The 14,585-nt window shown below is 39.7% G+C and overlaps 1 protein-coding gene across 1 annotated transcript in view; it reads left to right on the top strand.

Moving 5' to 3' along the window:
* Nucleotides 1-11,428: 11,428 nt before the first annotated feature.
* PLPPR4 (phospholipid phosphatase related 4) overlaps nt 11,429-14,585 on the top strand; it is a 38,665-nt gene continuing 35,508 nt past the window's right edge. Inside the window, exon 1 of the mRNA XM_045547465.1 lies at nt 11,429-11,569. Within this exon, the coding sequence (XP_045403421.1) occupies nt 11,492-11,569 (78 nt within the window). The 5' untranslated portion in view covers nt 11,429-11,491. The remainder of the gene's footprint in view (nt 11,570-14,585) is intronic.

The following is a 14,585-nucleotide window of genomic DNA, read 5'->3' as shown; positions in this document are numbered from 1 at the left end:
GGGAAATTATGGAAGTTGTTGAATATCAGAGATCAACTAACTTTTCTGTGAAGGGCCTGAGAATAAATATTTTAGGTTTTGTGAGCCACTTAATGTCTGTCGCAGCTACTCGATTCTGCCACTGTAGTGCCACAGCAGCCACAGACAGTGCAGAAAGGAATGGGTGTGGTTGTGTTCTGGTAACACTATTTATAAAGGCAAACTGAATTCGGCCTGCGGGCTGGTCATTCCCCAGCCCCTGCTCCAGAGGGTCCAAAACCCCCAATGGTTAACTTGTTTGTCAAAGGATTCAGTCTACTTCCGATGCCAGGAGAGATAGAAGCTTTATTTTTCCTGTGGCTTTTTTGCTTCATTTGTTGCCACATCCTGGTCCGCCACAGTCCAGTGCAAGTTAGCCCAAGGATGCTGAGATTCTCTCCCTGAGCTGGATCCCTGCACAGGCTGCAGCAGCGCCCCACTCTGGGACTACCAGGTTAGAGTGCTCTCATTTCACAGTCTCATGCTCATCATTGTTCCTTAAAGCACAACTCCATGTTGCGGGAAACTGGGGTCACCAACCAAAATTACCTTTCCTCCTCATGAGTTCCTCTTGTGAGTCTTTTGTCTCTTCCTGCCAAGAGACTTATTCAGAGCTACCCTAGGTCATCTTAAGAGTTTTAATTTTTACCTGGTAAACTAGGAATCAGAGTCTGGGTTTCTTTCTTCCATAAAGATCCTAGTTTTTTATAAAACTGATTCATCTTTCAACATACCAGAGAAAACAACTTTTTTGGCTTCTTTGCCCATAAAAGTTGTGTGACACCCTCCCCTTAGGATGGTGGGTTCTATTCAATTTGCATTTGCCTGTGTCAACTCTTATCAAAGCAAAGATCTGCTCTAAGATGACTTCTCTCTTTGCGTGCAGAATGAACTGGCAGTTCATCTTCACAAATATAAAATTTATCCTTGTTTAAAAGAAGCTCTTACTCAGGTGTGAAGTCATTTTCTTGGGATGCAAGAATCCTTTTCTAGAAAGGCTAGGCATTCTAAACGAAATAGAAGCTCAATTTCTCAAAATGCAAATTAAATCAATACTTAGTATCTTGATTCTTTCCAGTTGCCAGTGCTTTACTTATCTTTATTCTGGCATCACTTCACAAATGCCAGCCTATCATGAGTTGCACAATTTAATTAATGCCAATGAATTGTGCACATGGGCAAGTTGTGTGTGCCTGCAAAGTAGTAAAGCAAAGTAAAGCCTCTACATAAGAGAGACATCCTTGTCGTCACCACTGCCTGTAAGTTGTGGGCGGCACCAAATTACGCAGTGGTGAATAACTTGTGCTAAGGCTTAATTTGTAGTCTATTGTGATACATTTCAGGATGATGGCATGGTAGGATTGATTGTAGCTTGAAATTAGTTAGACACTGCCTGTTAGCACCTCATACTTCACTCCCACAGAAAAACTCTTACAACATCACTAGCATCATTCTATATTTTTATACTTTATAGAGTGTACATTACACAGATATTTTTAGTTATAAGTGACAGGAACTCAAAGAAAAGTAACTTAGGCAAAATGGTTGGGGGAGGAGATGATCACTTACTCATGTAGCTAAACCTCAGAAAACGTCATGTTGGAGCTCTTCTTGTGAATAATTGAATTCAGGGACTAAAATCTCTCAATATATCTCCTATCTCTCCTTCTCTACTAATGCCAATTTTATTCTCTTTTATTATTGTGAGACTTTTTTCATTTGGCAGAGGAAACATGACCATAGGCAACTTGGGACCTACACCTATGTATCCTTGTCACTAAAAATGGGAAGGCACTCTTCTACCCCAAGTCTGGTTAGAAAACTCCTGGGAGGACACTCTAAAAGGCTCCCATTGGTTTTATGACCACATCTGGAGAAGTCTTTTTGGCCAGAGGACATAGGGTAGCATATAGGATAGGTTTCACTTCAGTTGTGTGCTCACTCCATAATTAGTGGGGTGAAATCTGACAGAAAATGCCCACATGTCCCAGGACCAACATTAGCTTGTGTTTGGAGGGAAGGTCCTCTCTCAGATGAAAAGGTGGATGCAAACCAAAGCAACGGATGTTTTCTATACCTGGAATTAATCAAATATAAAAATTTTATGAAAGAATATTTTACTGAATTATAAATTAATGACATACAATTCCATGTGAAGGGTGCATCAGTGAATCTGAGAATTCTAGAATTTAAATGAGCACCATCTCCACATTTGCACAGACAGAACTGAAAATCCTCTGCCATTTGTGACTGCACACCTACATGGAATCAAATTTGATTAATTTTGTACATCAAAATAAAGTCCAGCGTGAGTAGAGCTACTTTTTCAAATATCAATGAAAAAAATCTATATCAAAGGAGTAACTAAAGGGATAAAAATTGTTTAAAGTGTATAATTCTTATGTATTTTATGTATTACAGTGAAATTGAAATCAGCTATTATTCTGTTTTATTTTAATGTTATGAGATACCTTGATTTTAGGAATGATCTTGCTTCAACTCTTTTGATAAAGGCTTCCATAACATATAGTAATAGCATAAGCAAAATTGGTGTGAATGTCAGCAAAGGTTAAGAATAACTGCTTTACATCATTGTATGTTGTTTTTCATGTCCAGGAAAATATTGTCTTTTATTAATTTCTCCTAAAATCGTTTAAACTCATGCCATGATCATTCTTAGAATTGGTTCTGAAATGTAATGGTTATCCTTATGGCAGTCAAAGTAAGAGAGCATATAAAGAAATTATAGTTTAATATAATAATAAAATAGAAGTCCCAGACCACAAAGGTGTTCAACAGGTAAGGAGAACAGGATAGGTGGGAAGATGCAAGAGCCATACAGGTGCACAGGTGCACAGAAAACAAAGAGGACAACTAATATATAGATTATAAAAAATATTTGGAGCTGTCATAGCCTGGGAACAAGCTTGGATAGCTTCATAGGGGAAGTGAATCTTCATTAGAATTTAGGAGAATTGGGGATGCAATATTTAAGAGAGGGCATGGGGGCTAGACACTGGGAAGAGAAGAGGGGATGATAAAGATCAGCTTTGTTGAAGCTCATTTCTCAGCAGCTTCAGAGAGATGCTCAAAATCCCCATGTAGTACCAATTATAATACAAACTCTGTGCAACCTTTGGATAATTACTAAAGGATTGAGAGAACAGGAGTCACTCTGGGCTAATTAAAATAAATTGTCATTTGTGTGTGTCATATTCCTTTCATGCATTTGTGAGAATTGACAGTGTTCGCATAGTGTTGAGAGAGAAACAGAGTACTTATCCCAACACTCATAAAACCTTAAATTAATCAATAATTGTTTATTGAAAATCTTTATATTGTTCTAGTGCTATACTGCCCACTTAAGAAAGAGTAAAAAGTATGGAATTTATTTATTCAATAAAGATTCACTGAACTTTTGATATATACAAAATATTATGCTAAGGGTTCAAAAGAAAAATAAGATGAATTACACATGGCTTATTCTTCCAAAAAGCAAAATGTCTTTGGGGGAAAATAAGACAATCAAGGTAGAATGTAACATGATCTATAAAAGATGTCCAAAGAAAGCCCTAAATGATCAGAGATGTGGGAAAGCTTGGGGAAACTTCATAAGGAGATTGCTTTTAGTTTGAAATTGAAGAATGGTTAAAGGAAGAGCACACAAAAAGCTTTGATGCAAGAGAATATGTTTTATACAATACCATGTAACCTGGGATGTCTGGAGTTCATGGCTGCACAGGGGAGAATGGAAGGTGAGATGGAAAGATTGATGGAGGCCAGATCATGGAAGAGTAAAGACTTTGAATGCAGTTTTCTAGGCAATGGAGAACTAATTTGAGCAAAGGAGGTGGCATGGTCAAAATTGTGGTTTAAGAGGATTTTCCTGATGTAAAATTATAGACTTAATCAGAAAAGGGAAGATTTGAAGTCAGGAAAATTAGCCAGAAGGCTATTACACTGTCATAAAGATAATGAAGAATTGAACAAAATGGTAAGAGAAGAACATGGAAAGGAGGGGATGGATAGAAGAGAAATGATATGTGTCATTCCCCCAATTCACTCCTACAATTAGAAGTACACAATCAGAGTATATCAAATAAAACAAAAAAAGTGCTAGATTATAAGTCAGAATAAGAGCTATTGGTATACAAAGAGATGTCACCAAGAGCTGGAGTAGCAAGGACAAAATTCAGAAATGTGAGAAGTGAATGCATTCCAGGATAGGGGAACAGCATGCGAGAAGGCAAAGAAGTAGAATAAACCTGGTGCAAGTATGGCTCAAACAAACTTATCAGAAGAGAGGACACATATCTGCAGAAGGCTTGGGCAGCTGGAACGAGGAGTGGCTAGTGCAGCCGGACTAATCCAGAGGGCTGTTGTATAGCGGAAAAGTTTGGAGGCCACAGCAGATTGTTACAGGAAACCAGGCATTAATTGATGCCAGTGGTGATATGGAAGAAAAAAATATTAAAGAGCAAAAGTTCATTGGAAAGTCAAAATAATTTAGAGACTAAACATAAGGGATGAAAGACATTAGTAAATCAAAGATGATGACAATATTTTTAGTCGGGGTGATTGGGACCATCTAATAGTTTAATTAGTTGCTGCTTGTTACTTACCAGTCAGATAGTAGAGGACCATTTGCACAGGGTGACACTGAAGAAAAAGGAATAGCCAATTTATGTGCATGCATTTCTCAACCCTTTCACACATAAAATAGTGTATAAATACAATGTACTGTGGTAAACTACATTGGAATTGAGGGCAGCTATACAGAACTTGGAAGAAAAAATTAATTACATTTTATAGTACATAAACATGAAAACAAATTGCATTTTAGGGAAATACATTAAATTTAAAACTTTCAAATAAAATCTATTCAATTTTTAAATGAGAAACTTGAGCTTACTTCCATGAGTATGATTTTGTACAAAGAATGACTACATATATTTTTGGATTAGAATTTTTGATTTTGATCTCTTTAAATTCTTGACAGTCACTATTGAAGATAAACTTTGCACAAATAGGTAATAAAAATCTGACATCATTGCTTTATAATCATTAAAAATATAATAATCCTTAAAATTACATTTAAAGAATCCAACAGCTCTGTTTTCATTGACAAAACTAATGTTTAAATTTCTTGTGATAATTTGGATGTTTTTAAATCAATATCAAATATTTCAAAATAAAAATGATGCTCTTATTTGTAGAATGTTCATTCATTTTTAGAGCAGTTGCCATGTAGGTGAGTAGTTTGGACGCCACACGAAAGACTCATCAGTGCCCATGGACAGTTACAGGTCTAAGAAAGAGATATCAGTCACTGCCCTTAGCTGCACCCATGAGAATTGTTGGGTCTCTCTACCCTCCCACTATCCTTAACAGACCTGGGAGTGTGCTTAGTGCCCTTGGAGTAGTAACAGACTTTGCTGCTGGCTGTCCAGGTGGCATGTGCAGTGGATTTCCAGATAGTGGGGCTCTTTCTTGACTATGTTCAGTTTAGGGAGTGGAGCAGCAAGTTCTAAAGCCATTCCTATTTTCCCTGGGTTTGTAGCCTACTGAGCGTGTTGTCACATGCTGCTCCACCTCAAACTTGGATTCTTGCAACTAGAAGCAACCTTCATGGAGGCTTTGCACAGACCCTGTTAAGACCCTGAGGGGATCAGTATCTTGTGAGACAGTTGTAACCCATTCCCAGTGTGTTAATATGTCAATGCACATCTATAACAGAGCTCTGCTTTGGTATTTTTTAGTTGTTCCCTGTGTTGCTGCTATGGAATTTCTTGGGATAGCCACCACTGACTCCCAGGGCGAACATGTTCCTGTGGGATGGAGCTTCATAGAACTGTGTAAGTCACCTTCTAACATGACTGATAGACAATCTCAGGGGACCATAGTGGAAAAAAGTCATTGATAATAAGAAAATGTAAAATTGTGTTTTAAAATATATCCTGCCAGAAGAATTGCTATCAGGTAAATTTGGTGTTAGATTAAAATACAAAAAAAAAAAAGCTTACATTAATCCTTTATTTTGTGAGTGTCTTTTGATCTCTTTTCATTAGTTAGGGATTTTTTGGTTGGTGGCAGGCACAGAAAATGAGCTCTGGCTAAATTAATGAAAGCAAGAAAAGAGAAGAGAAGTGGGGGAATGGAAGGGAGGGGCAGGGGGTAGGAGGGAATTGAATTTATTTGGAAGAATTATAGGGCTGTGCAAAGAAAGGGGAAAGGCCAGACTTCAGAAAGGAAAGGTAACAAGGGCAGTCCTGAGAACCAAAAGGCCAGCATTAATCATCATTCTCTTTGCTTGAATCAGCACCAAGAATTTTCTGTCTCTGTATCACCCTCCTCATGATTCAAATTCCTGGGGAATAGGGTCCAGCTGTTTACCTTTGGGTCGTTATCTCACCACTTGGTCTAGGGAGGGATGAACACATTCATTTGCAGTCCCAGCTTTGACACTGGGAGTGGAGTGGTTCATCATGAAAATTCAAGTAGCCATAGCAGGAAGGACAAACATAAACAACAGATGTCCTTTCCACCCATCTAACCCTTTCATTTTTAGGTATGGAAATGGAGTCCTTGAGTTAAAATATTTGTACCCACAGCCATGTAAATAGTCAATGACAAAAGCTGGAGATAGAACATCACTTTCCCATTTTCAAATAACTTCTCATTTCAGTACTTTTCCTACTTCACACATCTGCGTATTCAGTTCTTTGAAGTCTCCTCCTTCTAGAAAAATTCAATAAAATCTTACATTGTCTCCTCAAAATGCTGTGGAGTGGGCTAACATCTGGGAAATACATAACTAATTTAAATACACTTTTTTATGACCTTAAAGATAAATGTTATGTCAATACCCAGTGGGTGAATAGTTGCCAAGAAGCTGAAAAGCAGTTTGTGTTTGGCTGTGGGCACACAAAACCAATACATAGGAAACTACTACTTTCTTATCTGAGCAGTCTGACAGTTTTAATAATGACATCAAATGCATTTTCAGGCATATTTTTTCCAGGTTATTTGTGCTATGAAGTGCTCTTTGTTGTGAAATGTCAGAGTGCTGCTTTTTAAGTGGGTGCCATTTTTCATTTGAATGCACTAGAACAGGATTTCCACTAAAATGTTCAAGTTCTGTGAGGCACATTAAATTGTTTTTAATGCCACTATTATTATGCAGAGCTGCAACTAGCCTACCTGAAGCAACATTCAATATAAAAGTTCTACGTTGGCCCCAATGTGAATTTACATGGTGAAGATGGGTTGGAACGTATTTTTTAGTTCTGGAAGGTTCTCTAGTAGCCTCAATGCTTTAAGTGCCTTGAATGTCAACTCTTCTCAAGGTCTTCTTTGGCCATTATACTTAAGCAGTTTCTCATTGTAATTACAACTGCATCTTAATTCTTTCTTTAGTAGTGCATATCATAAGATGTAATTAAATGTTTGTTAAGAGAGGGGATATGTGTAACCCTTAATATCAAAAAGCTTGAAGAAAACTACTGGGTTCAAAAATATCAGCTCCACAAATTATATTGGTTGTCCTTTCGTACAATAATAGTTAGCCTCTCTTAGTCTCAGTTTATTTAACTATAAAATGTGATAATAATGGTATCCATTTCATAAAAATCTTGGGAGAATTAAATGAGGTAAGATGTACAAAGCATTTCTAACAGTGCCTAGACTATAGTTAGCATCATGGAAGTGCTTCCTATTATTATGACTAATTTATTGTGCATATGTCTCCTCTCTCTGCCTGCATTAGCCTATGAATTTTGTGAGGGCAACAACCATAAATATTCTTCTCTCCAGTGAGCATCTAGTGAGAAATATGCCTCTCACATAGCAAGGGATCAATAAATATTTGCAGGTTGAATAGATGGACAGATGAATGAATGGATTAGTTTTGTAATTCACCAGGTTCTTTCACATATATTGTCACAATTGAGCTACAGAGCATTGTTGTCAGATAGTACCAATACTTTTCTCATTTTTCATATTAGGAACCTGAAGCTTGGAAATAATAGGTGACTTGCTGAAGAGCAGAGTTGAAGCATTACAAAATCTGGACTTGAACTCAGGTCTTCTGACTCCAAATCTCATGCTCTTCTGGTTCAACCTTTTCTTTCTTTATTTATTCCATCTCTGAGTCCTGTCTATTGGATTTTTTATAAAATAGGGAAATTATTTGCCCTGTTTACTCCACTGCATTGTTTTGAGCATCAAAAGTTAAAATAGGCAACATGTATTAAACTGCTACCCCAATGTAAGACAATATTTATTGTGTTTAGTATTTAAGAGAATCTATAAAGTAGCTTGCTTGTTTTGTGAAATGATGTAAACTGGGAAAATAATATTTTAAAAGAGAAGTGAGAGAAAGAAGGAGAATCTGAGCAAAGGAGGGAATAAGGGTTTACATGAGGAATTGGCTTTGAATTGTGAAGCATTTCCTGATCCCTGACAATGTGGGCAGGTCAACCTGGGCCGACCCACTAGGGAGAAAAGGAGAGCCTCTTTCTGACGTTTCAACAATTTCCTGGATTGTTGAGGTGTAGTCAGCCAGCATTGCTGATATTTTATAGCATACTTTCAGTTTTTTGCCATTGAAAACAGGAAGGTATAATTTTAGTTTTATATTTCACATCTTCTTATATAGAAATTCTGAGTTTCCAAGACGATAAATTCTAACTTAAGTTAAAAATATTCTTACTGGCCGGGCGAGGTGGCTCACGCTTGTAATCCTAGCACTCTGGGAGGCCAAGGCGGGTGGATAGTTTGAGCTCAGGAGTTCAAGACTAGCCTGAGCAAGAGTGAGACCCTGTCTCTACTAAAAATAGAAAGAAATTATGTGGACAACTAAAAATATATAGAAAAAATTAGCCGGGCATGGTGGCACATGCCTGTAGTCCCAGCTACTCGGGAGGCTGAGGCAGAAGGATTGTTTAAGCCCAGGAGTTTGAGGTTGCTGTGAGCTTGATGCCACAGCACTCTAGCCCAGGCAACTGAGCGAGACTCTGTCTCAAAAAAAAAAAAAAAAAAAATTCTTACTTATTTTTTTACCTCTACCAAAAATTATAAATTTCATTGAGGTACCAAGAAGGCTGAAAAAAGAAAGCCCTTCTGCTTCAAACCCACACACAAAGTGACTTTGGTAATATTGAGAAGTATAGTTGCTTATTAATAGCATAATAGTCAACCAAAAATTATTGAACATATACTATGTGGAACAAATTATGCTATATGGTTATACATACATTATTTAATTTAATTGATCCATTTATTTCTACAGTATATACTGACCACCTACTTTTTGCCAGGTACACTTCCAGTTACAAGATAATACAATAATGAAAAGGTGCTTGATCTTACGGGGTTTATGTTCTAGTGGGTAAGGAAAGCATTGAAAAAACTGACAAGGAAATACTTGATAAGCTATTAAATAGTGATAAGTTCTATGAAGAAAAATAAAATAGCATAAAAGAATAAAGAGTAATGGAGGCCTGAGATTGTGAATGCTACTTGGAGTGTCAAAGGCAACTTCCTTGGGGAGTTAAAATTTGAGCAGAGATGTGAATTAAATCAAGGTTAAGCCATGCAACGTTGGCAGAACAGAGTTCTTAGACAAAGGACCAGTAAGGGCAAAGTTCCTGAGACATTAAAAAACTAGACTAGGGTTGCCAACCCATTAAAGCACACAGTGATATGAATGAGGTCTGAGAACCAGGCAGAGCCATGAAGTAGGGCTTCAAGGAAGACGGGGAGTTTGGATTTTCTGCTGAATGTGGCAGAGAGCTCTTGGAAGGTTTGGACAGGGGAATGACACGATTGGATTTACTTTTCAAAAGATCATTCTGGCTGCTGTGTAGGGAATGGTTTGTAGATTTGGGGATTGTCAAGGGCAAAAGCTGGTAGAACAGATAGGAGGCCAGTATGCCAGCTCAGGCAAGAGATGGTGGGAGCTGTAGTGGGTAGGGTAAGTAGTCAGCTTTGGAAGTAGACAGCTTTGAAAGTTCTTCTGATTACTTCTATATTCTGAGTGAAATAAGAGTTGAAGTCATTAGCTGAGAATGAGGAGATTTGAAAAGTGAGAAAGCGTGAATGGGAAAGTGGCCAGACTATGGGGAAACACTAGGATTGTGGAGCGTGTGGAATTTTGTGGTCACAAGCCTAGATCATGTGGCTGTGTGATTTTCTCCAGTTGTTCTGCTAAGGGCAAAGAATTTGCTTTAACTGGGTCTGGGATTTGACCCAGTGAGTATGGCGAATTGGGAGGGGGAAAGGGGTGATTACACTGCTGGACTCTGGAACCCAAGCCTGGCAGAGGACGGTGAGGGCGTGAGGTGGTAGCGGCAGGGAAACGTGTGCGACGGTGGACTGGATGTTTCCCATGCTGCCAAAGACCTACTAGAGTATCATGTTAATAAAAAGCGAGCGGAAAGTGAATTGGGAATTGGCGGTCACATGCTTGGAATGGACACTTCAGAGTTTTGGAAACGGCCTGGGACATGTGATGATGGAAGTAGGTTATCTTTATTATTATAATACAATGTTTTGTGTTTGCCGGGTGTTTCTCTCCTCTGTGTCACTTGAGTAGCATAATCACAAAGTCGAGACCAGCCGTGTCCACTGCTAACAAGGTGAAGGACTTTCTTTAGATTTTTAATGTCTGAAGACATGCTGCTTTTCACAGTTATGACTGTAATTAATACTGACGTTCTGAGGGTGTGAGGGTGAGAGGAGAACACGCCCGGGCCTGCGGGGCAGGGGACCCTCACCAGCTCCAGAGAGCTGGCAGTGTTCGTCAGTGGGGTGTCCCCCACGTAGAGAATCCTCAGGAAGGGCTGTCATGCCTGGGTAGCAACCAGCTCTCAGTGAGTTCTACCACGGCCTACTTTTTAATATAGGACCCGAGTTTTAATCTCGTGCAGGTACAGGTCGGTTTTCTTGCTACAGGTCAGTGCGCCGGCGCCGGGCTTCTGCTCTGCAGCAGCCCTGAAGTTAGCGTCCCCGGGTGACTCAGAAGGACTCCCAGCAGGAGAGTAGGTGCCTTAGCTCCTCAGCTTCGCTACTGCAGAAACCAGGGGTGCGTCCCTCTTTTCCGATTCTTGACGTCAAGCTCCTCCGACAGCCCTGGCGCCCGGCAAGGGCGGTAGAGAGCCGCGGGAGGCGGGGAGGGGAAGCCATTGCAGCAACAGCTTGGAGGAGGGAGCTGGACGTGCTCGCCAGAAACACAGGCAGCGGGAGCCAGAGTAGGGGAGGAAGGGGACCTGCCGGCTCTGGGAGTCGCTGGGTTGCTGCAAAGAGGGGCGGGGAGAAGGCGGGGGCGCTGCACGCAGCGCGCTGGCTCCAGCGGTGCCCGCGGGGAACGTGACATCAGCGGCGCCCGGCGCTTGCGGCTGGAGGAGGCGGCTCGCCTGGGCTGCGCTGTGCACACCTCGCCCGGGGAGGACGCAGAGCCGGGCAGACGGCAGGGATGTCGGCGAAGGAGAGGCCGAAGAGCAAAGTGGTCAAGGACAGCGTCACCCTCCTGCCCTGCTTTTATTTCGTCGAGGTGAGTTGGCCCAGCGCCTTGGCGTAATGCAGATCCTCTGGGCAGCTCCTGAGCGTATTCGGGTCCTGGGTAGCGTTGGAGGCGTGGAGACCAAGACTGTGCCAGGGTGGCTGCTGTCCCCAGATGCCCCATCCTCCCCCTTCCCCTAGATTTCACGGGGGATCCCGAGTGTGCCTGTGAATACCTGTCAGCCCAGGGTGATTACCGCTAGCGGTGTCGCTGCTGCTGAGTGGCCTGCAGGGAAGGGATACCTGTGTGAGTGAGTGCGGGTCCAGTTCCTTGGCCCTCCTGTTGTGCCTCTGTGCACAACATCCGTCAGTGCCCCAGAGGGGCCATGATTCCCGTATTTAAGGATTTGTGTCTTAGATCTTCCGAGTATGTATCTGGAACTCTGTGAGCTTTGGGTGAGAATTCAAGTACACAGGGCTATGCCCAGGGAATATAATGGCTGAAGATATTTACATAGTATAAGGATTATTGATTGCTTTTATTGCCCTGTCAAAAAAAAATTCTTGTTAAATCCTCTTAAATTTACTGTGGTGCTTACATCTGTTTCTAAAATTGGGTCTGCATCTCTAGGCATCAATCATCAATCTATTGGCCCTTTTCCATGGTAAATATATAGAGATATATGTACACATACATATCTATATATAATATTTTAAAATACATGACATCATCTGATTTTACATGACTTGTATCCCTCCATTTATTGTGTGCAGATCAGCATTACAGATAAGCAATTAACATGCAGATGTATTCATAACGAACCTCTAACTTACCAAAATGCAGTATTTGAGGGAGGAACAATTCATGGGAGGGTTATCAAGATTGACACATACAGTAATTCCATCCACTAGGAAGACATTTTTAAGCAAGGAGTCTATTATATTATAGGTAGAAAAGACATGTATGTATTGCATAGGTTGAGGGAAATTGAATGGTTTTAGGCATAAAACTATGTTCCGTGTAATTAGAGTCTGGGTTGCATAGAGAATTATAAGACTGTTGCTGACTTACAAATATCCTTTGGTCATCTTTTCAGCCAAATATGGAGGTTTAGCACTTCCAAGTACAGATAGCAGATCTGTGTTTGATGATTGTGAGGCTTATCTGTGTTGAGGAATAGTCACTGTCTTGAAACTTGGGGGAAGGGATATTGTCAGACTGTCCTTACAGGTAACAGTATATTTGAAAGTTTCTTTTAGGTGTCATAAATTTTTTAAAGGATTTCAGTTTTAAGAATGATGTATGTGACTTGAATAAGTCTCAGAGAAGTGATGGGTGACCCCTTCATCCATGATCCATACAAACGAAGAAAAAAATGATTTTACTTATTTAAAAATAATTAATTGATTCATTTTACTTATTTAAAAATAATTAATTGATTCATTTGTTGTCCTTCCTCTTTTCACAAGGGATTTTGAGACCATGGTTTAGGTAATTTTTGTTGAAAGATATTATAGAGCTTTCTCAAGAAAAATGTGGGCAGCAGAAGATTCCATGATGAAAAGAGTGAAGGAATAGAAACATGAGATACCTGCCTTCATGTTCAATCCATTAGACCACTGGTCGTGTTGCTAATCCATTTGGTTTTGTACTAAAGCACTTTCATGTGTGTCTGGATATACTACATTTGTCTAGGAGAAATCGATTAATTGCTGGGCTCCATCTCCAGGAAGAAGTACATCTGAGGTCAGCTAGAGGCTGACTACATGTGGATTGCAAGTGGGTGGCTTCAGTGAAAATGCTTTCATGAAAGAGGATGCAAACCAGAGAATTAAGGATGTAGCCTTTACAGAATGTATGTGTGTACTTCTGAGGTACCTTTAAGAAGAGTACATGTCCCTTGACCTAGAATTTTAAAAGTGCCTCATAATACATTTGAAGTGTGTCTTTAGGAACAGACATCTCACAAATATTACTTATTTTCCATGAATGAAAATACTGCAAATTTATTACTTTCACTTTAACTCATTCTATACTCTCTATAGATTCTTTAGCAGGGCAAGCTATAGAACAATTACTTGAAGATAACTCATGGAGATTGAACGAGCACAGATGACACTATGTTTTGAGGTAGCAGACTTCAAAGACAGAGCCATAAAATTGAATTGCAAATTATCTCTCTGAAAGTTAAATGCATAATGAATCACTAAAGATCCTCCAGAAAATGGAAGAAGGCATTAATATACCAATTATTTGAGACTTTGACCAGAGGCACTATCTAGCTCCTTTGAAATGATTCATTTGAATCCGGTGACTATGAGCTTTACATCTCCTTTGGAGGATGAGTAAACAAAGTTGAATTAACATGTTAGTAAAATGGTCTAGAGGAATGACACTTTGCTTTACAGCATAGTTTCCCAAGACCTTAAAAATTAAGATGGAAAAGCAAAGCATGAGTGAATCTCCTTCCATCACATATCAGCCCAAAACACATCTTTTAAGCCTTCTCTTTTACTTAGGACCATAATTTAAGTAACAAAAAGAGGCTAAAAGGACCAGATCTTCAGGAGAAAACAAAGTCTCCAGGTCTCAAGTCAGTGACACCACAGGCAATTTAAACTTTGTCTTTCTTCAAGGAGTTCATGATAGGTATGAGATGTGGAGAAAATTTATTAGGAAAGATGAGGGAGGAGAAACTTTGATTTGAACCAGAGGGGGCTGAAATCAAGTCAGACTGAATTATGGCAAGAAATGACAGCATGGTCTAGGAAAATCCTGAGCCTTGCAGACAGATCTACTTGGTTCAAACACCGCCTCTGCCACATACTACTTGGATAATTCTGGCAAAGCTACTTCTCTTATCCTTGGTTTCTTCATATATAATAGAAAGTATCATATCTATCTCTGAGAATATATATTATGAGGTTAAAGCATCATGCCTGAGATATGGTAGGCACTCAAGATGTATTTCCTTTCTTCTCTTATAATTGCCCTTGACCTGAAATGGATTATTTTACTTCTAACCTGGACTTAAGGGATCAAGTCCAGACAATATCTAGCTTAGGAA

This window comes from Lemur catta, chromosome 3, assembly GCF_020740605.2.
Source record: "Lemur catta isolate mLemCat1 chromosome 3, mLemCat1.pri, whole genome shotgun sequence".
In the NCBI taxonomy this organism is placed as follows: domain Eukaryota; kingdom Metazoa; phylum Chordata; class Mammalia; order Primates; family Lemuridae; genus Lemur; species Lemur catta.
Note: the sequence above shows the minus strand (reverse complement) of the source record. Positions and strands in the feature narration are given on the sequence as shown.